Source organism: Zonotrichia leucophrys, chromosome 5 (genome assembly GCF_028769735.1).
Source record: "Zonotrichia leucophrys gambelii isolate GWCS_2022_RI chromosome 5, RI_Zleu_2.0, whole genome shotgun sequence".
Classification (NCBI taxonomy): Eukaryota; Metazoa; Chordata; class Aves; order Passeriformes; family Passerellidae; genus Zonotrichia; species Zonotrichia leucophrys.
The window spans coordinates 12,633,250-12,660,507 of NC_088175.1; the positions used below are offsets into that span (position 1 = coordinate 12,633,250).

General features: G+C 35.5%; 1 protein-coding gene across 6 annotated transcripts in view; it reads left to right on the forward strand.

Moving 5' to 3' along the window:
• Nucleotides 1-27,258, forward strand: part of EML5 (EMAP like 5) — a 97,901-nt gene that overhangs the window by 14,965 nt on the left and 55,678 nt on the right. For all 6 annotated transcript variants that reach the window (XM_064713438.1, XM_064713439.1, XM_064713440.1 and 3 more), the window contains exons 2-11: nt 4,947-5,106; nt 7,496-7,594; nt 8,156-8,224; nt 11,416-11,601; nt 18,802-18,937; nt 20,294-20,495; nt 21,593-21,730; nt 22,430-22,686; nt 24,679-24,891; nt 25,803-25,970. In XM_064713438.1, the coding sequence (XP_064569508.1) occupies nt 4,947-5,106; nt 7,496-7,594; nt 8,156-8,224; nt 11,416-11,601; nt 18,802-18,937; nt 20,294-20,495; nt 21,593-21,730; nt 22,430-22,686; nt 24,679-24,891; nt 25,803-25,970 (1,628 nt within the window). The remainder of the gene's footprint in view (nt 1-4,946; nt 5,107-7,495; nt 7,595-8,155; nt 8,225-11,415; nt 11,602-18,801; nt 18,938-20,293; nt 20,496-21,592; nt 21,731-22,429; nt 22,687-24,678; nt 24,892-25,802; nt 25,971-27,258) is intronic.

Sequence of the window (27,258 nt, forward strand, 5' to 3'; positions counted from 1 at the left end):
ATAAGTGTGCTCTGACTTGATCTGTTTAAACTTTGATGAGAGATGTTTGCTGATTGCAGCTCTTTCTGCTTTAAGATCCTAAATAGTATGACAGAAATGGTTTGTAGCTTCCCCTGTTATTCTTTCTGGAAAATATGGATTAATTACAGCAAATAAGAAAATATTCTCGAGTGTATGTAAAATGTCTGTAAACATACCATGAAAATATTTTGCTTTATTTAAGCATAGAAACAATTTCACACTTGAAATTAACTCTTAATTAAGAGATGTCTGAGATGCTGTTATTTTACTGCAGTATTCTTTTGTGCATTTTTACTGGTGCCCTAGTTTTATGAAGCTCAGGAGTAGTCACATGAATATATTCTTGGATTTTCATCCAATATTGTTGCTAAGGAAACATCATCTTTAATACTGTATCCTTGTCTGCAGCTTGTCTGTATTAATCAATGCCTACTAATGCTCAGCACAAACCAAGGAAAGATGAAAAAGAATCTTAATTTCTTTTATTATCAAGTAGTTTATTATGGACTATTCTCCTTCAGGATCCCCTGCCACTTCAAACCTCACACAAATTGGAGGGTCCTGTCCATGTCTCTAGTCTCATCCCGTGCAGACACAACATGGACAGGTTTTATTTTTTTTTCATTGGCAACCATTAGTATTTAATATAATAATCTAACATTGGTCTTGTACAGTGCATGGATCTGGTCAAAATGTTGGGGAATGATTACATATTGCTCTAAAAGGGAGAAGGAACCTTTCCTGAATACATTAAAAAGAGGAGCTTGAATGTACTAAAGTGAGAAACACATGCCTTTCAGTAGGCTGTTAAAACTCTACTACTGCATTTCAGCCCAGTTTGAGTGTCTGGCTAGGAAAAGACCTGTCATCCAGACAAAGTGGTGGAAACCTCAGCTCACTACCAGTCCAGCTATTTGGTTTGTTGCAATTGTGACAGACAAGTTTTTTTAATTTTCTATTTCTGAACTCTTCTGAGAAGTGCCAAATTCTAGAGTCAATTTAAAAATTATTTTGACTTAGCAGTTTGTTAGCTTCATACCTGGTTTTTTTCATCATAAAATTTGCCTTTTGGATGTGTTCTTACATATGTTACATGTTACTAGAGTAGATCTAACATCTGTTGTGGAAGAGCCCAGGTCAGAAAGGCCACAGGCGAACAAGAAGGCCTGAGGAACTTCTCATTAGGAATATCTGTTTCCTTTTCTGGACAAGCAGCAGTATCTTGTTCATCAGCTTAGTCATCCTTCAAGGACAAGGAAGGAAACTAAGCTCCAGTTCACAGTCTAGCAGTGTGGGCTAGATGCAAGCACAGTTCCAGCAGTCTAACCTGGAGAGGTCATACCAGCTCTCATCACCAGGATAGTAAAGGGAATTTTCTCCTGAGTGCTGTAAAGGGAATATGTGTCCTTTTCTTCTGAGTGCAGAGCTTCTTATGCCACTAAGCAATCTCTTTCCTCTCCCTAAGAAAGAAAATGCAACAGAATATTTTTGAGGGAGGGTACCTAAGCCCACAAGTCCCACACGAAGAGATTTGAAAGCTGCCTTTAGAGCTGAACCACAGCCATACTTTTCTGCCTGATCTCAGGAACTGAGTGGATGAATGGCAAGCAGCTATTGCAGATACCATCCCAACACGATTTTGATACCTCAGTAGAGTTGTGTTGAAGATCATACCCAGAGTATCCAGAGAAAGCTCAAACTCATTGTTTGATCCTGTTAACTGCATCACACTACAAGTTCCTACAGTCCATGCATGGAAAGTGTTTATTGTTGTTTGTTTCTGGGCACCCATTCCAGTTAAGCTCTTTCTGTCTGCACTAGGAAGCCATTTAAAGTGTTTTGCTCAGGGCAGTTCTAGCAGTGAACATTCTCAAGTATGTGACTGGTATTGATGCTTCTACTCTAGAGGTTAGATCAAGATACTGTATTTTTGTGTTGATTGCTATGCTTATTGGGATTGCTTGGTCACTCACAGTCCAATGAAAGAACTGAGAAGAGTCACCATATTGTGTAAAATTGGAGTCTAATCCTTGACTTTTCATGAGGACCCAAAATTTTCAGATCCATAATTCTGCATGGTTCCCCATTGGACTAATAATAGCCAAGATTTGATTATTAAGGAAAAACATTGTCTTATCATTCATGTCTCCTATCAAGCTAATGTAAATATGTGTAGTAGTTACTTTGTTTAGTGTTGGTAACAGAAATAGTCCCTTGACTTTTTCCATGCTTCTCTTTTTGATCTGCTCTGACAACCTGTGAGATAGAATACCTGCAGGTGATACTTTAAGATGTCCTTCACTCCTTGGTCTCTAAGAAAAGATGTGGAAAGGTATTTTTAAATAGGTGTTTCTTCAGCCACTGCTAACAACTTTGCTAAATAGTTTCCCTGAAACTCACGATATTTGCATTTTTTAAAAGGGCTGGCTGTGTTAAAATATTTATTGTAGATTTATTTTCTTCTTTCAGTGAATGTCTAGAAAAGTTATTAACAGTTTACTAAATCCCATATCAAGGTAGAATTTGAGCTCAGTTGTTTAAGCCAGTATTTTGTATTGTGATGTAGAAAGAACCAATACTGTGGTACTGCTATTAGTTGTTACTTGCCATTTATTAATTAGAAATAAAGGAAGCCTTCTCTGTATTCACCTAATATTCTTTGAATGAAATTAGTTGGAATGCTTGGGCTGAGGACAATGTTCTCCTTTCCCTTGGTAGTGCCTTTAGTGTTGTCCCTTCCATCTCTGATCCATTGTGTTTCTCTAAAGACTCTGAGCTTCAATTAAAAACATGCAGAGCTAATTTTTGGTTGCTATAAATTGTTTTATCAGGTGTGGTGTGGGGGTGCTTTTGCATGCATGTGTGTCTATACACATACAGTGAGTGTTTTGTTGTACTTGTGCTGTGGTTATTGCTTGTCTAAAAATGCACTGTGCACTTGTAGCACAGATCAGGACAGGATTGAAGAGGTGAGGAATCAGACATGAGACTGCTGGGTTTTTCCTATTTTCCTCTTAGTTTCTGTCTCTTTTTACTTGCTTATTCTTTTAACTTCCTTTTCCACATTTCTTTATTGTCCATTTGGTCTAATTGCTCCCTTTCTGTGGCGCCATTCTAAAAAAATAGTTCATTTGGGATGCAGCATTTTCTCTCCCTCCAGATGTTTTTCCTTTGTCCTGTGAGTTCACCATCTGCCTCTGTGTGCTTTGGGAGATGTGCAGGTGTTAGTCCGGATTAGGTGGCAGAACTGAATTGAAATGTGATTAAGTTTTGCTGCCAATTCCTTTCTGCAATGTGTTTTAATTGTGAAGTTATGAAGAAGCTCTGTCAGATAAACAACTCTGGAAGTGCTGTGAAGCAAAGTGGGGAAATATTGGTTACTTTATCCTGGTGCTGAGGGTAACAGGGCGTAGCCAAGGGTACAAATTCCCATAGCAAAATGGAAAGGTTCAGGGCTTTTTACCTTTTCACCTTTGAAGTTAGGAATTCTGCTCAGTTTTGTATGTGGAACTCGTCAAGCAATATCAACAAACTGAACTGCTATTCTAAAACAGAAAAATATGGAAGTGTATTGTGTACTGTAGTTTAACTTCATAAAATATTAAGTGTCTTCTAATGTGGTTTCCTCTTGCTCTTTGTGTATATAGAAAATGTGTACATTTTTTGAATCAGATGATTTTTCTGGTAATTTCCTGGTTAGCTTTAACCTTGCTGTTTTTGTTTATAACTTCCCTTGTCTCCACCCTTTGAACTTTATTTATCAAAGCCTGTGTTCAAGTGATCATTTTACCTTTGCAAAGTGCTCAGCCTTTCTCCTTTCCAAATCATTTTGAGAAGATAAATATACTTACTCTGTATTGTTAGTGATTCTGTCCACCAGTCTCTCAAGAGCAGTCATTACCCTGGCATTCAGCAGGGTAGGAAAGTTTTAAGCCAAATTAAACAGCCAGCTTTGGAAATTTTGTCTTCCTGGCTTCTGTGTGGTATTTCTACATCATTCTGGACTGCTCTACCTAGTATATTTGGAGTGTGATCAAGTAGTTTGTTAGGGTTTCTGGTAGAATATATTCTTACTTTTCTGTATTATGAAATCTGAGTCCTCAGACACCGTGTTCTCCCATACAGCTTGCTGCCATAAACAAAACAAATATCTTGCTGACTAGAATGTTTTCTAGCTTGGTCCCAGATTTAGCAAAACAGTTCTGATGAACCTCAAATGCACTCTGAAAGACTGAAATACAAACAAAATTCTCTACAATACTAGAAATGTGGAGAGTTAATAATTATTCAAACCCAGCTATTTCCAATTATTCTATATTAAATTTAAGACATTTAAGATAATCTTAATTGCTCTTAAGCTCAGTCATCTGAAGTTGTAGTCATTGCCTCTAGTCCAAGCTAGTTGTGCTTTGGGTTTCTGTACAATCAGCACAATTCCTGTACAGTCAGGAAGCTGTCCTCTCATAAAAAGGACATCAAATACTGCGTGGAATAAAGAACTTCTGGAGATGTGCATCTCTCTCCATTGATGATTGATGTGTAGATAGTTAAACACCAACTTCTGTTTTCCATTGTTTGTGTTCTTGAGATTTAAGAAATATAAAGAAAGGAAAAGAGGTATTTCTCTCAGTGCATGAAAATCTGACCAAATTTAGGAAACACTTTTGGAACAGAGAATTATTGACTATTTTGCAACTAATTTAAATTTAGAAGGCTTTTGAAGGCTAAATTCAAGAAAGATGTTGGTATGTACTATATTTAGAATTTCACAGCTACTGTGGAATCTGTGATACAAAATGACTTATTATCTAGTATCCATAGGAAAATATTGTAAAAGAATTTTTAAGGAAAAAAAAATAATGCAACTAACTAGGCAAATACCAAAGTTTCATGCAGAAATATTTTATCTCTTTTTTTTTTGGCAGCCTTGCTTTGCACCCTGAACGTGTGTTGGTGGCAACAGGTCAAGTTGGGAAGGAACCATACATCTGTGTGTGGGATTCATACACTGTGCAAACTGTATCTGTCCTGAAAGATGTTCACACACATGGCATAGCTTGCTTGGCCTTTGATTTAGATGGTCAGGTATGTAATTAATATTCTTTTTTCAAACACCTGAATAAATTGTTTATCTATTAGAAATCTTGTCGCATAGTTTTTCTTTAAAAAAGGCAGTGTATTGTCTCAGGTTCTATCTGCTTATTCTCAAGGTAAGGAAGGTGAACTTGCATCACTAATGAATGCCAAATATTTACATTTGGCAAGAAAATTATAACTTCAAAAGCTTTTTGAATGGAGATGTGGTGGTGGGGAGGTTCTTGTGGTTTGTGAGCCACCATTCAGAGTTAGACCAAATAACTGGAGACAGTGGCCCTCCCCTGTGCAGGGACATGTCTTGTGCCCAGAGTGATGGTAGCTCCGTTGTGTTACTCACCTTGGACCCCTTCAGGCAGTATCCCCTTCTCTTTCATGCATTTTGTATTCGCTGGTGGCTCTCCACATTTTGGTTGTTTGTTCAGACTCATGTATTCTATATCTGAGAGTCAAGAAAAAGGTTTCATTGGAATTTTGTTGCTTTTGAACATTTTCTGAGTTATAAATTGGTTCTCAGAGCTGATACCTATATTGGAGATTGTTTTTACCAGACACTAGCTCCTCTGAGTAAAGAGACTTTCTTGACTGATGTATTGGAAATGGAAAATTTAATGGTTATATTTACATGTTAGGTAGCAGCTGCAAAGGTATTAGCTGAGAAAATCCTTTCTGGAGATGTGCTTTCCTGGTCTATGAAACACTTCTTTCCTTCCCACTCAGCCTTGCAATGTGATACTCAGATTTAGCTGTATTCTCAGCTCCTTTTGCTTGCTAGAAAGGTCGGTGTCTGTTAGTTACTGCTGTTCCCTCAAGTGAGGGTGTACTGTAGAGGCCAGTTGCTGTCCTTAAGAGAATATCAAGTAGAGCTGTGTCGAACACAAGAGGAAAGCCTTGTCTCTCTTAAAACATGTTGTAATTGTTGTAGGAATGTTCTGAGTTTGTTGAAATGACCTCTCACTGTTTAGGCAGTCAGCTTCTAGAGTCAGCTTCTTTCTAGAACAGCATTTCTACTTCACAGCAATATCTTTTCTCTACATTGTTCTTGTTGTGTAAACTTGTGTTACTCACTCACTTGAATGGCCTTCTTAATTTAAGGTCAAGATACATCAAATTAGGATTGAAATACCCTGATTTTTCGAAGATGGAATAGAAAGGTTAGACTTTGTAATATTAATACATAGGCAGCATGGATAGAAATTGTATTTAACTTGTTTATTTTTCTTCTCATAATCCTGGAGCTTTTCAGACAGTAAAGGAATTATGTTATTTGGAATAGGTTTCTGTCTTTGGAAACAAAGATTCAAGGTTGGAGTTTGTTTTTTGCTTTTATAAACTCATTTAGACAATCTATGTAGAAATTGAAGCTAAATTTGTCTTTAATGTGCATAAGTATTAACTGCTGAACAGTGAAAAAATCTTTGCCCAAAAGATTTGAAAAAATTTCATATATCAATGTCAAGATGGCACAATTCATGCAAAAACAGAACAAAAGTACTGATTTTCTTTAAAAATTAAGCTAAGTCACTCAGTCTTTTTTTTTTTTTAATTCAGTCTTGTTAGTCTTTCTGTTGAGAATTTCTATAGGAAAAATAGCGTTTTGACTGGTTAACAGATACAATACAAGTGGCTGATTTAGTCAATCATTTGTGTCAAGAAATTTCTGCAAGGTGACTTCACAGTCAAGACAAGACAGGCTGCAAAGCACAGACAGGAAGGTCTCAAAATTTTATTTTTATTGATTTTTTTTGAATAATCTTTTTGTACATCCTAGTTTTACAGTGTAAATGGCTTCAACCTCTTTCTGAATAATAAAGACTTCATAAAATTATGTTTAATTCTGTTTGAGAAAGGATTTGGAAAGAAATATTTACTCATATAGGTTTTGAAGAATCAAGCAAAAAACTTTAAAAACATTTAATTGTTTTGATATTTTGTGTGTTTTTAAGAAGATTGAAGAAAATATTTTTTCTTTGTGTCTCTTGAACTTATAAAATAAATCCTAAATTCTGCAAGTTACATGTAATTAAAGGTAATGAAATGTACATTTTCATTAAGGTCAGTGATTATTCCTTTTTTGCAAATGTCTCCTGACTGCATCTTGCCCTGTGTGCTATATAGAATTATATATATATTAAACTCTATAGATCAAAAACATGTTGTTATCTAAGAAGATCTTTATGGTCATGATGTTGTACCTGAAAAGATGCATCTATGTGAGCTTTGGTGTAAGATATAGTTTATGTTTTTTTCTATATCTAAATGGAGCTATTGGTTCTATCTCAAATATGTTACACATTTTTTGTAACTCATTCAAAGTAATGACTTTAGATTTCATTAATATATTGAGTTATTTTTATTTGTTTAATTTGAACACTTTTAGCGTTTGGTCTCGGTTGGTTTGGATTCGAAAAACACAGTTTGTGTATGGGACTGGAGAAAAGGAAAATTGTTATCAATGGCTCCTGGTCATACAGACAGAGTAAGTACAACTAAATAGTCTGGGCATCAGTGTCAATTTTAGTTTGTTAAACCGTGTTTGTATATATGTATTAGACCTGTTTCTGGACAAAACCCATTTTGTTTTAGAAACTGAATTTGCCTAAAGGTTGATATGCAAAAGGATGTGAAGATATTTAAGATGTGTGCATTTATTTCTATAATAAAATGTGTAACTCAATATTTATTTGTATATGGTTTTTTGAGACTGAAAACATGTAGAAGAAGTGCGTAATTAATGCACTTCTTAGACCCTAATCCCCATATGGGAAATCAAAATGCAAATATTTGCTTGATTTTTTTCTAATCTGTAAATGAACCTTAATGTTGTTTTATCATCTGTTTTAATTACTCTAGAGAAAAAAAAGCCAGAACTATATTGGGTGTATATTGAAATTTCAATATGGAATGAGAGGCTATAAAAGTCTTTCCAAGAGATCCCTTTAAAGCATTTCAGACTCCCTGTTAATTTGCTAGAAGTTTTTACTGTTTTAACTGTCCTGTGCTAGAAAGACTGCTAACATCCTTTGGTTTTTTTGTGCAGATATTTGATATTTCTTGGGATTTATACCAGCCAAACAAGCTCGTCAGCTGTGGTGTAAAACACATCAAGGTAATGAAATTCCTCTTCATTTATAAAAAATTTAAGCTGCAGTAACATATGTGCTATAAAATGCATAAAAATAGAATCTAAAAGGAATCTAGAATGATAATATGGAAGGTGTTGTGTAAGAACAATATTAGTTCTTAGAACTGCAATCATGAATCACACCTGACAACACTAGATACGTTAAAAGATGTGTATAGTGAAAAACAGACCCTCCCTGCTCAAAGACTTCATGCCCTGGCAGAAGTACTGTAGTAGGAATGAAACAGTTGTCAGTAGCATTGTATGTAATGGCTGTAATATCATTGAAAATTTAGGTTCTCTGAAACACACTGTTTGAAATCCAAAGTAGTGTAGGACAGGATGCCCATGTTTAAGGTGACTCCAGGTACTCAAGTTTCTGAATCTTGGACAATGAATTAATTGCTGCACTGCAGAGCTGAAATGAATTGGAAAACCATTTCTTACCATTTAGAGAGGATATGGAGGGACAGAAAAAGGAAAAGAAGCAGCATTTTTCTTTCTTTTAATTCTTTGCCCTGCTTGTATTCGTACCTTTGTCATTTGGAGCATTCTGTACCTTTTACAGGATTCATAATTTGGACAATTCATGTATTTTTCAAGCATGGTCTGTTTGATCCATGTAGCAAATTCTGTGTAGAAAGAACTTTTGTTTTCAGGTTTAACTTTGCAGCAGGATTATCAATGATTAGGAACTGTGTTTCACATCAGTCAAAAGTCACTGTCTTCTCCCATGCACAGTTTTCTGTGTTACCACATCACAGCAGTAGATGGCACCTTGAAAGTTCTGTATTGCTGTTGTATGGAGGTTCCCATGGTGGGGGAAATGTGATGCTTTTTATACAATGAACTTGCAGAGTAATATGTATTAGTGGCCTACTGGAATAAGTGTTAAATCTGTTGGCTACATTGCATAAGTCTGATTTGGCATGCAAGCGTTTAGCGTGTCAGTTAGAGAATTCCAATAACTTGTTTAATAATGATCTTTTTTTTCTACTTCTCTAAGAGGACCTTTATGCCAATAGTAAGTTAATATTGGTGATTTAGTATATTTAAGATGTCTTTATGATATCAAAATGTATCTATTTAGATAAGCAAATATTTGAGCAACTTTTAAAGCTCTACAAAGCCTTTCTAAATAGAAACATTATTTTAAAAATAACTGCTGTTTCCTCTGGGAAACCAGTATGGAAACTCAGAATTCTAAAGGTGTTTAGTCATTTAGATCAGGCAAGAGATTGTTCTTGATGTGCATTTTTTTTAAACCACACCTTCCTGTTCTTTCAGGTATCAAGAATTACTTTCATGTTTTTAACACTGTATATTTTCTCAGATTATATTTTATGCAACTTGTAATAGTACTTAATCAAGTTATATAGATAATTCCATGTGAATTGATATTGAGGAATTTTCTTAGATACATCACCCACTTTCCCATTGGAGCTAGGCGTTTGATTTATGCAGTGACTGTGTAGTTGCTTCTCAAGCAACAACATGGCCTATGTCTTGAAATCTGTACTTTAGTTAAAAAAATATAAATTAAAGCCTACATAGGAGTTTTCACCCCAGCCAGCAGCTAAGCCCCAACCAGCTGCTCACTCACTCCACCACTAGCAGGACTAGGGAGAGAATTGAAGGGTAAAAGCTGGAAAACTCATGGGTTGAGGTAAAGACAATTTAATAGAGAAAGCAAAACCTGCACATGCAAGCAAAGCCCACCAAGGAATTAATTCACTGCTTCCCAGGGACAGGCAGGTGTTCAGCCACCTCCACAAGAGCACACGTAAGGGTGACTTGGGAAGAAGACAAGCTCCATCCCCTCAAATACTCCCCCAGTTCTTCCCCTCACTTTGTTCTGAGCATGATGCCATTTGATCTGGAATATCCCTTTGGTCAGTTTGAGTCACCTGTCCCAACTGTGTCTCTTCCCAACCTCCCATGCGCCCTCAGCTTCCTCACCAGTGTAGCAGTAGGTCAGCAGAAGGGCCCCTGGCTGTGCAAGCCTTGCTCAGCAATAGCAAAACCATCTCTGTATTATCAACACTGTGTGCAGCCAAATCCAAGAGACAGCTCCATACCAGCCACTGTGAAGAAAATTAATTATCCCAGCCCAAACCAGCACAACTAGTTATGATACTGGGATTTGTCTAATCAGTACTAGTTACTCTAATCAGTAATGGTAATTTCTGCTTATTTCTGAATTACAGTATTGCAAAAATACTGTACAGAAATCTATTCATGCTAACTTGTTACATTGTCCCATAATTATTGAAGTCTGCTCAGAATTTTGAATTGATTATTGGTAACAGAGCGCCTTGCTGTGAAATACAGTTCCCTAAACACATATGCAGGAACCTCTGTATGCTGAGACAATAACCTGTCAGCGGTGATGCTTTCATGTTTTACATTGGATTACTTCAGCAGCTTCACTTTCTAGTGCACATTTACATGTTTGGACAGGAGGGTTTGAAAGCAAGTGCTTCTTGTTTGCAGAGATCTCAGAAACCACAGTGTTTATCTGGAGACTTAGTTGGCAAGTATTGTGCTCTGACAAGAGACTTTGTCTTTAGTTCAGGATTCATTGGTACATCTTGGGTGACCTAGGAGGGAATTCACACTTGTGTGATTGCTGCAATTACACACAAATGGTTTATTAGAAAGTTCTTAAAAATCTCTGCCTCAGATGTCTTCTTGGTGTGATCCATGGTTCTGATGGGAAATACATCTGCAAAAAAAACAGCTGCCTTCAAACAGAGCAAATAGAGTGTCATAAGAATTCTGCATGCTTAGGTGGCATCTTTAAATGTATAAAGTAACATAAAGTACAAATGCATCATTTTCAGCATAAAAGTCTTACATCAAAGAAAGATATGATAATTCTATTATGAAATACTTTTCAAAAATAACTGAAAATACAACTGACTCACAAATTATTATTTGAAAGAATTTTAGTTTAATTTAATAGTTATCCCAAAATTCCTTCCCAACTACTCTGTTATGATGATCTTATGGAAAGATAAAGTTGGTTAATAGCATAAAACCCTGTTAAACTGGAGAACTGAGACATGGAAAAGGGGGTGATTTCTTTTGCAGGCAAGGTACTTCTCTTTCAGATCTGCATATTAAATTACAAGGTACTAGCAAAATAGCCATTTCTAAATGACTTCATGTTGCAGTTCTGGAGCTTGTGTGGCAATTCCTTGACACCAAAACGTGGTGTCTTTGGCAAGACCGGTGATCTCCAGACCATCCTGTGCCTGGCCTGTGCAAGGGACGAGGTGACGTATTCGGGTGCCCTGAATGGAGATATTTATGTGTGGAAGGGAATCAACCTCGTCAGGACAATACAGGGAGCCCATGCTGTAAGTGCCCCTTTCTAAATTAATGCTGAATGTTAAATAGATTTCTGGAAAGCCAGAAAGAGCAAAGCAAGGTCACCTTGGCTGTGTTCCTAAATGGTTTCAGTGATACTCAGGATGTCATATTGGAATATTTTTTGAGAACAGTATACAGATTTGGAAAGTGAAGACATGTCAGTGAAAGTTTAACAAAAATTTTCCAAAGTGCTTGGTAATTAATTTCTTTTAATTGAAATGTTTAATATGAATATAAAGTGATTATAATTTTGCTATGTAGGTTTTAATTACATTTTCTGTGTTATTTTAAAGCATTTGGGTTTGTGATTAAAATAGGCAGCAAAAAACCCCACTTTTTGGTTTGCAATCTTATTTGTATATACTAAACTGTGAAAATCCTCATTACCTCTCATTTGGTAATAGGCAGTATTTGACTTCTAATTGTGCAAGTATCACTTAAAAACAAAGCCAACCAGGTTCTGTTTGGTTTAACCTATGGAGCATGGAACTGCTAAGGTCACTTAATGAAGCTATATGATTTGCTGCTTGAATGTTAGTTTTTGTTTTGAAAAGCATTGCACCTTCTTGATAATATTTGAAGTTTCAATCTTAGCAATTTAACACGGTGTGAAAAAAAAAGCATATGAGTTCTGATATTGCAGCTTCAAAATTCTAGATAAAAATTAATAACAGTTAATGATTCTTGCTTGTTAGAATATGTTTGTTTTAACTGGCTTGTTGGACTGGGTGGCCTGGTGTTTGTAACTGAAGTGCAAGAGTCACTCTTGATTTAATTAGGTAGAGTGGAGGGGATGAACTGATGAATGTTATGTGTGTGGGAGAGGTTGCAGTCAGTTGTGGTAAGCAGACTCTTGGTTTACCAAAGATTTAGAAATACACATTCAGGATGATTGCAGCTTGTAGAGTGAACTAATAATTCAAAAGTGATTGGAGTGCTTATTCTGTCACTTGTATAATGACACTATCTCTTGTTATGAACAAAGATAAATTTTGAAGAATATCTGTGTGTGAAATGTATCCCAGATTACATTTTGCATTTAAGATTTCTTTATATACATAAAAGTGTATATATATATAAATTAAAAAAAATTACAGATAAACCCAGACAATTATACTGTCCTGTATGCATCTGTAGAAATATAAAATGTATTCAAGAGGGACCAAATTATGAATCAGGAAGTATGGAGTTATTCTTGCTCTATAACTTCAGATCTGGTTTCAGTCTTCATAATAAGTATTCAATAGTGTTCTTTTCTGTGTTTTCCTGTCATGATTGGCCATTGCTTATGCTGATCTCAATTCCCAGAGGGAAAAGTGTACTTAGTCTCCTGTTGAAAACTGATGCCAAAATATTCTCCCATCCTGTTGGTGCTGTAGGAGACAGCTGTCCTGCATATTAACATACTTGTTACTTGGACTATTTAGATTTGCAACAGTTTATTTCTCAGAATAATGCAGTGCTTTTCAGCTGTTTAAGTATGAAATGACAACTGATAAACAGAAGATGATGAGAGCTTGTTGCTCCATTCCCTTATGTGCTGTGTCAGTTCTGAGTTGACCATAAGATCAAATTTGAAGTGCAGTAACATCCTTATCTTCAGTAACATCAATGGTCAGAGCTCAGATGACCTTGGAGTAGGTCTCATCTAGCCTTCTATTTTTGGCTATGTCATCTAGGCTCAATGGAATTGTACTTTGCAGTACTGAAATTAAGTATGAACACTAGTTCGTCTTTGAAATTCATTTTTACAAGAGATTAGAGTCACTACAAATCTCACCGATTTCAGGGGAAGAAAAACCCCAATAAAATATGGAAACTTCTTTCCAACAAAATGAAACCTTGTTTTTCAATTAAAATTACTTTAAAGGATAATATTGACAGACAATGCCCAACATATGGAAACTTGGAATGACAATATCTCTTCAGCTGTACTAAAATATTATTATGCTATTTTGTGGCTACTTAATTTAATAAATTAGTATACTTAATTTTATAAATTGTGTCCTTCTTGCCCAAAGGTAATGCAAGTGCAGGCTACAAGATTTATGGTGTACGTCTTTTGTTGAAGGAACAGTGTGCATTGTAGTAGGGAATTTATAGAAATTTCTCTTCAGTGTGCTAGTGTTGGAATTGTCATTCCTGCATACCTGTTCATCATCCTGCATCATGACTCCTCAACAGATGTGACATAAACTGTAATCTTACTGAAGGAGATGTCTCATTATTTGCATAATACCATTCTTTTCTTGCAGCATAACCAGCAGATATCTGAGATACTGGAAAACAGTTTCTAAAGCATGTTAGTGATGTGGAGAAATAGTCCAGCCCCAGATTTATTAGTTGTTATTATTAAGACATTGTCTGCATTAATGCAGAAAACCCATTCTTTTCAAAGGTTGGTTCTCTTTGTTGTGGTTGCCTTAGTTGAAAAAACATTTTTCATTTTAAAAATAATTCAATGTGAAAAATAAGGCATGGTCTCCCAGTATGAGCAACCAAGGAAACAGATAGCAACTTTAACACTAACAAGCAAAATAAGAATTCTTAATTCAGACAGATTATCTGTTTTCTGTCATAGCAATACCAACAGAGAGGAAAGTAGTTTCCTGCAAATTTCCATCTGAATTTGAGTAGAAACAAAAAGTTGAAAGCACGCAAGAGTTGGAAGAGGATTAGGGACTTCACTTAAAATATAAATAGGAATAAAAGTAGGAAAAGAGGGAAATGAGCAGGGTTTAGGAGTAAAGGCACATAGTTCATGTGCAGGGAACAATGGATAACAATGGGAAACTTCAATTCTAGATTTGCCTCCTGAATAATAATCTTAGTAATGAAAATTTTAAAAGAAGAGAAAGGAAACCATAACATGAAAGCATGTGTAAATTCACTGGCAATGGTAATACTCCATGAGATTATTTGTAGGAGATGGATCTGGCTCTGGAATGTTAATAAATACCTTGACTAATAAAAAGAATATTGATAGTTGTCTCATTTGTGTACCAGTGCAAAGAACAGATTATAGAAACTTCCACTTACCACCTTATATGTTCTAAATTCAAGGTAGTCCATGGCTATTAAGATATATACAAGATATATATATATATATATATATATTTACTTGGATGTTAAAATTGTATGCTTCGTTAAAACCCTGTATGTTTTAAAGATTCTTGTGTGCTATGCTTTTGCCTTGCATAGTAAATGTACATAAGACGCTTTCTCAGGAGATGAATAATTAATTTTGAGATAGTCTTTCAGAGGTACACATTAAAGTTGTGTGGATTGATGTCAGAAACTGAGGTTAAATAACAAGCTTGAGGTTAAATAACAGGCACTCTGTTAAAACCATTGCACGCCTATGTCATTGCGCTGGATACTAATTAAATATAGATGGAAACGATATAATGAACTTAAATGAATGGTTTTAAACTGGTATCATGTACCAACACCATGACCATTAAGTCATGCAGTATTTTCTTTTGCTGCTTAGACCAGTCATTGGTTTCAAAGGAAGATTTTTAGCCAATGGGAGCTATAGGGACAACTGTTTAAATTTTTTTATAGTAATATGCACATTTTTGAGCTCTTTTCTGGATGATTTGTTGGACAGGAAGATCACATTTCACAGCAGTGTCTCTCCTCTGTAAACTCACTGACACCTACCTTAAATGTTTGCAATCCATTTCCCTACTGTGCAGTATGTGCTGGGAGAGACAATGCCTCGTGGTGAGTGCCCCAGCATGGGTGTTGCTTTACATTTCTGTGTCCTGCAGTGTTTCTGGGAGTAAAAAGGAGGCACTTGGAGTTGTTTTTGTGTTGGTGTAGTGTCTCTGTTCTCCATGTTGCTCACTAGTAGTCAGTTGCTCCTAAGTTTTCATATGATCTTCCAGGCTTGGTCCTAATGACAGCTAGCCGCAGTCATCATGTGGTTTAGGAATTGCATAGTCAGAGTGGTGGATTTTATACAAACAATTGCATTTAGATAAACTGACACTTGATTTTTGCAAGATAGGTTCAGCAGCAGTAAAAACCCATAAGCTGCTTCAGTACTGGAAACTTCTTGGATTCAATAGTGGCTAAGTATTCTTGCAGGAGGAATCATTTTTGTCAAATTCTTCTTGTACTTCTCCAACTTTCCACTCTAATTTCTGGTAGATCTGGGCATTTATTTTTTTATTTGCTCTCATTCAACTATTTTTTTCTTAAATTTGAGGGAACACAGATGTGATACCAGCTGGTTATGTTGGAAAAACAGGAAATAGCATTCTGAGAAAATGTTGCTAGATTTGAGATATTATTTTCAGAATTTTCACATTCATTAGGAAGTATAATGAAGAATTTGTAAAGGAAGAATGCAGCCTGTATGTTGAGCTTCATAAGTTTCAAGATGGAAGTCTTTGATTTACACCTTTTATTTTCATTCAGAAGCACAGTCTTTGTGGCTTACATTCAATTGCATCTAACAAAGTCAGTGCAATTGTTTGCCTTTCATTACTGCTAGAGGGTTTTTAAACATCAATAATCAAATTATGTTGATTACAATTTCACCCTGAAGGATTAAAGAAGCATGAAGACTCCAAAGTTGATTTGCATTAACAATCTGGTCAGTTTTTAAAAGGAAGGATTTAGTGGAGGGTTTACTGGCCAGCTACCCCAGTAAAAAATCTGTCTTTTCCTCTTTAAGTGTGAGCCAAACATTTATATAAAATGTAGCAAAGCTCAGCTTTTTCCATTAGATGCTTACAGTCCCCATTAATGACGGGCATTTTTATAGTTTTCATCTTGTTCTCTTATTCCAGTGGCACAAAGACTGCAATGAGAGTGTCCTATTGCATTTCAAGAGATTGAGCTAGCACATCTGCCAAATCTCCTTGACAACCACTATGTCCTTTTCAAGATAAGGATATTCTGTGGAATGGAAAACAGATTAATGCTGGATCCACTTGATCTTATCTTCAGACCATTCCGCCAGCTCCCACATTGCCAAATGTCTGATTGTTTTTTTAATACTGACTAATTAAATAATGGATTTTGGAAAGAGTTAATTAGAGAAAAGAAAATAATTCTATTATCAAGATTGCATTCCAAAAAGAGCTTTAAAAGATTTAAACTTGGACAGAATTCTGCCTAAGGTACAAAATGAGCTGAAATTCCTCTAGGCTTTTATTTATTCCATGGCACCTATAGTCACAGAATCACTAAGGCTGGAAAAGGCCTCCAAGATTAGAGTCCAATTGTTAACCTGGCATTGCTGTGTTCACCACTAAACCCTACCCACAAGTGCCACATTCCGCCTGTTTTTGACACTTCCAGGGATTATCCCTCTAGGACTTCCCTGGGCAGCCTGTTCCAATACCTGGCAACCTTTTTAGTGAAGAAATGTTTACTGGTATCCAATCTGAACCTTCTCTGGTGCAACTTGAAGCCATTTCTCTCATCCTGTCACTTGTTACCTGGAAGTAGAGACGAACCCTCACCTGGCTGCAGCCTCCTATCAGGCTGCTATAGGGGGTGATGAGGTGTCCCCTGAGCCTCCTTTTCTCCAGGCTAAACACCCCCAGCTCCCTCAGCTGTTCCTGACAAGACTTCTGCTCTCAATAGTAAAGGTTAATGCTGTAAAACAGACACACGTGCAGAGAAACAAATACAGTTTGTGCTGTATATTCTAAAACCTCTAGGTTCCTAAAGAAACAGAAGATTTTTCAAGATGTTAGAGATAATGAGAGTTAGACTTCTAATCTGCTTATGATTTAAAAATTCCACTACATTTCTGTTTATACAAGTACTGCTCCTGAACTTGTAGCTTGTCATAAAAGTCTCTTTCTTGAGAATGGACATGACATGCCAAAAAATTTGAAGTTCTGTCACCCAAGTCTTTCAGTTTTCATTGTCATTTAACAGTCTAGTAGGCTTCTTTTTTGGTGAAAGCGGAGAGATTTCTTTTTTGGTAACATGAAAAATTTTATCCTTGTAACCTGATGCTAGAGAAGCAAACACAATCCAAATTTCATTATGACCAGTCTGTCTGTTATGGTATTTTTCTTAGTTGTAATTTAAGAAGAAAAAGCATCTTGGTAGGAGATAACAGTCAGGAATACCCCAGAATTCTTACAAGTCACATTGTATCCTAATTTGTTCTGTGAGTGTACAGTTCTTTTTTCCCCCAAAAACCAATCTCTCCTTTGCAGACTGCTTTGATCTTTGCAGTTAATGGGCTTCATTACTATAAAATCTAGACCCTCTCTAAAGAACTATTGGAACTTTACTTCTTTACAAAACTGAAATTTCAGACCAATATTTTAGAACATACGTGTATATTATTAGCTGGTCTTCTTTCTTTTGGACAGGAATTGAGACACATTTTCTCTTCCATTGTTTCTAATGCTGTTTTATTTACTTTTGTTGTAGCTGAATATTACATACTTAAAATAAATATAAAGCATTTTTTTAAACTTCTCATAGGCTTATCAGCTAAAGTTACCCTTTCAGTAGCTTTGCTTATTGAAATGTGAGTTATTTCTGAACATAAGGCTAGTGAGTTGTGTAGGTAATTAAAAAAAACCCATATAGTGGCTATGTGGCTATAGTATCTTTATTTTAATACTACATGTATCATCTTTGCCTCTTTGTTGTCCTGAAGAAAACATGTGTCAAGTGAGTTGAAGAAAATGGGTTAGGTTTGGTTTCATGATGTTTGTCTTTAAAATAAGAATTTATATTAAGTTTTCAATGGTGTAGCATGATCATTGCTTTTCTTAAGTTTTGTTTCTAAATTTAAATTTTAAATCAATCATTCTTGGTTTAAAAAATAAAAAAATCCCAGATGTTTTTTGCATTGTTGTATAGCAGCTGGGTACTAGCAACAAAGGCCCTAAAGCAAGCCTAATAGAGATCATGGGAAATGTTCATGCTGACATTTATCAGAGCTGGACCAGGTCCTAAGGCAAGAGGATAGGAAACCAAGCTCTTCCTAGGGATGAGAAGCAGCATCCCCATGATGAAGATCATCAGAAGGAAAACATTCCTGCAGCAATTCACTTTCTGTTTATCGCTTGTGGTTAATTCTGCTTGTTGTGAGTTAAGTTTCCATTTCTGACTTTCTCATATTTGAAGCTTGTATTAGTTGCATACTGGTTTTCTCCAATCTGTGTATGTTGTTAAAAGTAACTTTCTTCTCTCCTTAGGCAGGAATTTTCAGCATGAATGCATGTGAAGAGGGGTTTGCCACTGGTGGCAGGGATGGCTGTGTCCGCTTGTGGGACTTAAATTTTAAACCAATTACTGTGATTGATCTCAGGGAAACAGACCAGGGGTATAAAGGTAAGGAGGAGTTTGTTGCTGTCATTATACCAACAAGACAGGAAATTTATCAGTGTTTTGAACAAGAAAAGACTTTAAAACCCAAAGTGTTGTTTTATGTACAGTACCATGAACTATTTGCTAGAAATAGAATAGATCATGCCCACTAGTATGAAGGTCACAGTTACTTTTACAAACAGTACATATGATGATGATGTAGACACAGATATAATTATTTTATGCATATTGTTTCTAGAGCACAGCAGTTTTTAACAAGGAACAGTAATGCTTTAAGAGAACTTGAGGCAGTGAGATCTACAGTGTAAAACAATGGAGTACAACAATTTCATTTGCTAGTTATCCAAATATTCATTAAAACTATTTGGATGTTATCTACAGTTTTGTGAAACTTAGAACACTGCTTACTTGGAAATATGATTTCAGTTGAAGTTCATGTCATGCTAAAACTTTACATAGAGTGTTTCAGATACAGTTGCTGTAATGGTTTAGTATAAGAATACAAACATGTACTGAAGCAATAGTGTCACTTACAATATTGCTTTTGTTGGCATTTGGTTTTCTTCACCCCCAGTCACTTTTGTTGTGTTCTAATATCTTGCCAAGAATTTGAAAATGTGTTAGAATGTCTGATAGCAATGAGATACTTAGGGTCAATACATAACTGATTACAAGTGAAGTCTTTGTGTGGTATAATTGACATGGCATTCCCACCAAGATTGTGAAGTATTGCAACAAGATGGAATACATTTCACTTTAAATATGCCCTGCAGTAGAGTGGCTCTGTTTTAAATTTAAATTTACTCAGCTGCTGCTTCTCAGTTCTAATGCATGTAGCTGAAAGCTGTTTCATTCAATTTCATTCTTTCTGACTTGTTCTCACCTCCAGTTGCTTCATTTACTTCTGATATAACAGATGCTTACCATAAACTTTTGGCTTGTCAAATGCCCATGGCAGAGCAAGCAGTTTTAAAAAAAATCTTATATTGAATAAAATGAGTTTTCTGACTATTTTCCCTTCCCCCCCCGCTTTTTTTTTTGTATATGCTTCTGAGGATTGTCTCTATGACCTGTCCTCTTGCTCATTTTCTTAATTGCATTTTGTGCTACTCCACTGTCTTACCTCTTGGTATAGCATATATATATCCTCCAAGCATTGGTGAAAAGTTCATGTTCCAAGGGCAAGTATGCCAATATCTATGAAATAGATAAAAAGAGTAAAAGAAGTAAATCCAAGAATAAGAGAAGAGATATGGATACTTCTTGACATTTTCTTGCTTTTATGCTTTTTCTTTTGCTACTTTACCTTTGTTTAACAAGTTCTGAGGATGTATCTCTCAGTAACAATCTCTTCTACAGGTCTCTCTGTGAGAAGTGTTTGCTGGAGAGGAGACCATATACTCGTTGGGACACAAGATAGTGAAATTTTTGAAATAGTGGTGCATGAGCGTAACAAGCCTTTCCTGCTAATGCAGGGGCACTGTGAAGGGGAGCTCTGGGCTTTGGCCGTCCACCCTACAAAACCCCTGGCCATGACTGGAAGCGATGATCGATCAGTCAGGTTAAATTTTGTTTCTTTGTTAAACTGCATACAGTTTTAGGCAATCAACTCATTTTGTAGGTAGCCTAATTGAAATGTATGCATTTTAAAGTTAGTAAAATGTGGCATTGATGCACTCCTACAGTTAAGGTACCCAGAAAATTAGTGTTCTTCAGTAATAAAATACAGTGGGAGTATGTATTTCCCAAAACCCCCATATATGAAATTTGAAAACATTTTGTTTGGGCTAACACTGAGCACTCAGAGACAAGTATCCTTGGAGTCTTTCCTTTTCAGGAGTTATGTTAAACATGCACAGCTTGCAATGAAACAAATATGGGATAAAAACTTACACATTTTACTCTTACCATATTTACTTTTCCAAATGCTGCAAATTAACTAACGTGTGAATTTCATCAAACCCAGTCTATGCATTGTAAACAGAATATAAATGCTCAAAAAGCCCAAATTACTCCCTCTTACATGTTTTCATCTCTGTTTTTTTTTTTTTTTTTGCTCAAAACTGCCTTTTGTTTCTTATAAGTTAAATGTGTTGGCATTTTTGCTGAATATCTTGAGTGCAACACAGTTAAGCAAACCAGTAATTTGATTATTAATATTATTATTACTCTCAAATTCCAGATATGATTGTAAATAATAGATGTAATCTACCTTGTTATAAAAACTCACATATTTGAATATTATTAGTTATAAGGAGTTATCAATAATGAATTCATAATAGGAAAAGTTGTTTATACTGATCAAAGTCTCTAATTGTTATTTAATATTTCTGGCAAAAATTATTAGCAAAATAATGGAATTTTTGCAGGAGTGGTCTAAAAGCATGTATTGTCATATGCTATAATTTTTTATATTCAGAAAATCAAAATTAAATTTTCCCCACATTTTCTCATTAGAGATATTTCTGCCTATTAAAATATAAGAATATTTCTTGCTGTATGCATAATTCACACTTATGTTTTAGATTTTCCTTGTGGAAACTTATTTTAAAATAGGGACACTGCCATGTCCAGCATTGTGCAGAAATGGAGGGCTTCATCTTCTCTGTGACAAAGCTGCACACCCATTTTACATGAGAAATAATGGCTTTGTTTTAGAATCTGGAGTTTAATAGACCACGCTCTGATTGCCCGGTGCAACATGGAGGAGCCCATTCGCTGTGCCGCTGTCAGCACCGATGGAATCCATCTTGCCCTTGGCATGAAGGATGGCTCTTTCACTGTGCTCAGAGTCAGGTATGCTACAGAACTTAAATATAGATATGTTATCAATGTTTTGATCTCTTGTGGCCATGCATGTGGTCACTTTGTTTTAAACTGTGGAGGGTGCTTTGATTTTTTTAAATGTGTGCTACGTATGTTCATGTTGTTCTGTAACAACCCATTTGAAAAAGTATACCGGTCGATTTGCAGGGAATGGCAATGTTCTAGGAAATGTTTTACTTTAGGTTTTCTATTTATAAATTATCCTTGAATTACTAAGAAATAAATTTTCATTACTTTGTAAATTGTTTCTATGTGTTGGAATTCTGCTGTCAGCACATCATGCATACAAAACAAGTCCTGCCTTGTGCTGCTGTGATCCCACAATTTTAAAGGGAAAATGAGATTTGTGTCTCATGTCAGTGAAGTTTCCTTCCATGGGTGAATAAAGATCTCATAATTCACTTGATGAAATTTTCTTGTGAACCCAGCTCAAACTTCCTTTTGTTCACTGTCCTTCAACCCAGTGAAGCACCTTCTTGTGTCACTGTTTCCTTCTTTTTTTTCATCCATGAAGCCCTAACCAACTCTAAAAACAGCAGTGTTGTGTTTGCACACAGGATAGTTAGATTTAATATATAATTCCACAATCCTGTTCGTTTTTTAGACTGGGAAGTTGACAGTGTGATGAGGCTCTTCTCTACTTATGACATGCTTTCTTTCATACTACAGAGATATGACTGAAGTTGTTCATATCAAAGACAGGAAAGAAGCTATTCATGAACTCAAATATTCTCCAGATGGGAATTTCCTAGCTGTTGGCTCCAATGACAGCTCTGTGGATATATATGGTGTTGTTCAGCGATATAAGAAAGTTGGGGAGTGTATTGGATCCTTAAGCTTCATCACACATATGGATTGGTCTTCAGACAGTAAATACTTACAGACCAATGATGGCAATGGAAGAAGACTTTTTTACAGAATGCCTGGTAAGGTTCTGGGTTGCCATCATGTTATTTGTTACTTAAAACAGAAATAACATATAGTGGTTTTGTTAAAAAAAAACCCAACAAATTCAAAGCATGGCTCGAAGCATGGGGGTATAGATGAAGGGTTTTGTAAGTTCATAAGATTATTTGCCACATTTGAGTAAGTACAGCATTTTTCTGGCAAAGTTCCTGAAATACTTTTATCCTTATATGTTTAGTCTTCTTTCCAATGCATATTTTTATACTAGAGATGCTGCCTTATAATTTATTTGGTTTCTCAAAAATAAACTTTTGCTTCCACTTTTTTAGAAGAATCAAAATGCAGCATTTAAATTAAATTTTGCAGTAGCTTAATAGCTTTGTTCTTATAGAGCTTGGATATTAAATAAATTATGATTTTATTGCACTGAATGGTTTTTAATAAAAAAATGTGGAAAAAAATGTGGTGTGGAATAATAGGTATGTTGTAGCTCAGAAGAGGCATTTGGTTGTCTAAAACTATGCAGCAAACTGAGGAATTCAACTTAAAAGAGCTTTTACAGTGAGGAACTTTGTGATAACCCTATTATTGCAAGTGTTTTCAAGACAGTTTTCTTGAAAACTTGACTGAAGTGTCCCATAGTCTTGAAATAATTTCTATTAAGGTAGTTCCCTCTGTAGAAGACATGCGCATAGTGCTATCTTAAAGCTTGAAATTGAAGTAGTCCTTTTTAGAATACGCCAGTGGCAGTATTCATCACAACGTTTGACTTCTATCTATTGTATACACTCTTTACATAATATTCTGTATTCTTCCCACTCATCTTTGTAGTATTTTTATTTGTAGTAACTGTGTATTATCACCACTTTTTATATTGTCCCTTCATTCTTATACAGATTTATAAAGATTTATGCTTTGCACAGTACATTATTCACAGATTCTTGGAGCTTTTTAGGATTCTCTGCTGAAACATTTCATTCATTCTCTGCCCAACTTTGATTCTGTGCATTGAATGCAGCAGAAGATGTGTAAGAAAAGATTGTGAGAATTTAATTAGAGAGCAACAAACAGACACAGGAGGAGCAATTTGAAGTTTTAAGATAACCTTCAACCTGGAGTTTCTTCATATGTTAGAATGTGGCATTGTGAAACCTTGTTTATGAAAAAAAAATTATCAAAGGCAGTGGAGTTAGAGGAATCTCCCATGTACTTTAAAGTAATGATCAAATTGTGTAACACTTGGAATTCCACAATGAATTCAGGAACTTAGAATTGTCTGGCACAAGACCTGCAGGACTTAGATATGGATATAAACAGTATTATTAATCATAGTTTACATGGATTAGTGAGTGAAAGGCTGAGAAGTGGATTGTGTCCTGCTCACCTTCTGCAGGTGTGTGTTCAGTATGACTCACCAAAGCTTTCACCTTTGCTTGCCCTGTTCCTGCATTGCTCCAGCCCTTGGCTTCTGGCCTTTCCAGAACACACAGTCACTATTTGATGGACCTTTGGTCTGACTCAGTTCCTCAGCTCTTACCTTGGATCAATCTCACTACAGATAGAGCTGTGGTGTAAAATAATGTAACAAGGGTCTAAGCACAAAATAGGTGGTTTTAGTAATTTGCAGTGGCCAGATGTGAGTTTTTCAGTTCTTGCTCTAAATAATCCAAGTTTCTACAATCATTCAGCAACAGAAGTTTTTATGAAATTTATCTTAGAATGATTGCATGTATTTTTGATAAACATTTAAAAAATAACACAGCCTCAAGCAGATACCAAGAAATAATAAAAACTGTAAAATACCAAACCGTGATCTTTTGTTAAATAGTCTTGAGAAGTCTTCTTACTGATACTGTTGGTCATAATAGGCAATACTAGATCAGGGCCATTTCAGAAGTCAGTTTTTAATCCTGTTGTACTTGGTTTCAATTTTTAGAGAATTTTTAAAAATGTTGCATTCTTTAAAATTGCGTGAGCTAATATTGAGAAATGGCTCTTTATTTTTCGCTTAGGTGGAAAAGAAGTAACAAACAAGGAGGAATTGAAAGGCATTCAGTGGGCATCATGGACCTGTGTTTCTGGCCTTGAAGTTAATGGAATCTGGCCCAAATATTCAGATATAAATGATATAAATTCTGTGGATGCGAATTTTATTGGTCAAGTTATGGTTACAGCTGATGATTATGGAATAGTAAAGCTCTTTCGGTACCCATGTCTAAGAAAAGGTAGTGCCTTTTAAATTCAATTATATGCATATTTTAAAATTGTGACTATTCAAGAAGAGTGTACTAGAAGACTGGAAAATGAAATGGTTTTCAGTATCACTTTTTTTCAAAAAGAGTTCAACAAAATGTGGGAAATACCAGTCTTTAAAGAAAACACCCAAAACATTCATTTAAATACATAAAGGTTGAAGACCTATCCTAGGACCTATCCATGCAGTTGTCGCCAGCATAAAAATTGAATGGTGGGTAGAATGAAGTTCTTCAAACAGCTCTGAAACAATGAAGCCTTTTTGATCTAAAAAGATTACTTATAATGGAGTGCTGTTAGGAACTTAATTTCAGTAACTCATGCAATGTCTGTGTTGTGGTTTTATAGCCATGAAAACGTTGACTGGATGTAGCTGTACTACTACTACCAGTTCTACTGCTAAATGTGGGAGGAGATGAATTGTCAGAAGTGCTTAGCACTGCTATTGTACATTGGGAACTCGTGCTACAAGCATGTATATGGGGGTGTTTTCATAGACTTAAGTATACATGATTTAAATAACTATTTTTTCAAAGTAGAATTAATAATTTTGCTTTGTGAAAAGTAAAATAAAATTATTACAGTGAAATTTTTTAAATCTCTGGTACACCTCATTCAGCATTGTCATATGTCTTCTGTTCTTGTGCTTGACTTGATTAAGTTGTTATATTTTGGAACCTAAATTAACAAATGTATCTTATATACACATTAAAAATTGTGAAAACTGCAAAAAGATGTTTCTATTGATTAAAATACCAGTAGGAATTAGAATATCTTTATGAAACACTGCTTTTTCTAGGTGTTCTTTAATATGATTTTCTGAGGTGTTCTTCTGAAACATTTATTTCACAAATATTGAGAGATATTTTTGTTCTTGTTCTAGGAGCAAAGTTTAAAAAATATCTTGGTCATTCTGCTCACGTGACGAACGTCAGATGGTCGCACGATCACCAGTGGGTTGTCTCCATCGGGGGAGCTGACCACTCTGTCTTTCAGTGGAAGTTTGTCCCCGACCGCAAGCTGAAGGACAATCTTCATATAGCACCTCAAGGTAAGGAACTAACTGAAAAAAACACAAGAAAAGGCTAAAAGAGAAGTAAAATTCTTTGGTGACAGTATTGAAATAAGTATTCAAAATTGCCAGTCTTCACAACCACAACAGTTGTTGTTATTTAAATTTTGCAGGCGCCTGAAGAACCTGATAGAGTTTTCTAATAGTTGCCAGTACCCTGTGGTCCTGGTTTGGCATTAATTGATCTTTGGTGAGGGTTTAAAAAAATCTGTGCACTGGCATTTGGCAAACGGTCAAAGCATCACACCTGTGTTCAGGCTAGCAAGGGTATGAAAAACCTTCACTGCTGTGACTCTTTTGCAAAGAAAAAGTTTAAAAGTTCAAACATAGATAGGAATTTCTGAATTCTGTATATATCACCCTTTACTAAATTGACAACAACTGCATGCTCAGGTGTCACTGGAAAAATATGGTTTTATACTAATTGTTTAAAATTTTGAAGTATTTAGATGATAGTGTAAGTATTATAGCTGTTTCTTTTTTAAAAGCAGAATGTAGATGTTTAGTGTTTGGGAAAAAATGAAGATCATGTTTCCACTAGTGACTAATTAAACAGTTATTCTCATGAGGTTCCTAAAATCAAAACAGTTAACTGAGTGCTTCCCTTGGAAATTCCTAAAGGACTTTAGAGAATCCTTTGGGGAAATGAGAATATAGTTAGAATTAAATAGGCTGTTTCACCATTTAATTGCTCAGATCAGATGAATATGTATCAGTGTATATTTAGCATACAGGTAAATAAATACAGATGCAGCTCCGAACTTCTCAGTGAAAAATGCTCTAGGAAACAATAATAGGCTCTTCCTACATGTCGAACTTTGTGTCTACCCTTTTTCTCTGCAGTCACAATAAATTTTTCGTCTTCCTATCTATAATTTTTCCCTCTCCCTAACCTATTTGAAGAATTTCTGCTTGCATCAGTAGCTCACTTTAACATAAGTTTCTCTTTGCACCCTTTGTTAATTTTGTGCAAGTCTTAGTTTCTGCTTTATACTGATTATTTAATTGTCTTCTTTTTCCTTTACTCCTACATTAAAGCTCATGAAATTATTTTAGTTAATGAAAACTTACTCACTCCAGCACCCAAAATTACTGTATTTATGGCTTATTTCCTGTGTAGCAGCAGAATTGTTCTGGTCAATTATTAGCATTTTATGTTGTAACTAATAAGCGTTGATTATCAAATCAGAAACTTTAGGCTGTTAGCTTAAACTTTGTGGCTTGTAATTTAGGTTACTTAGTTTTTTCTTTCTGTTTTCTTGGTGGC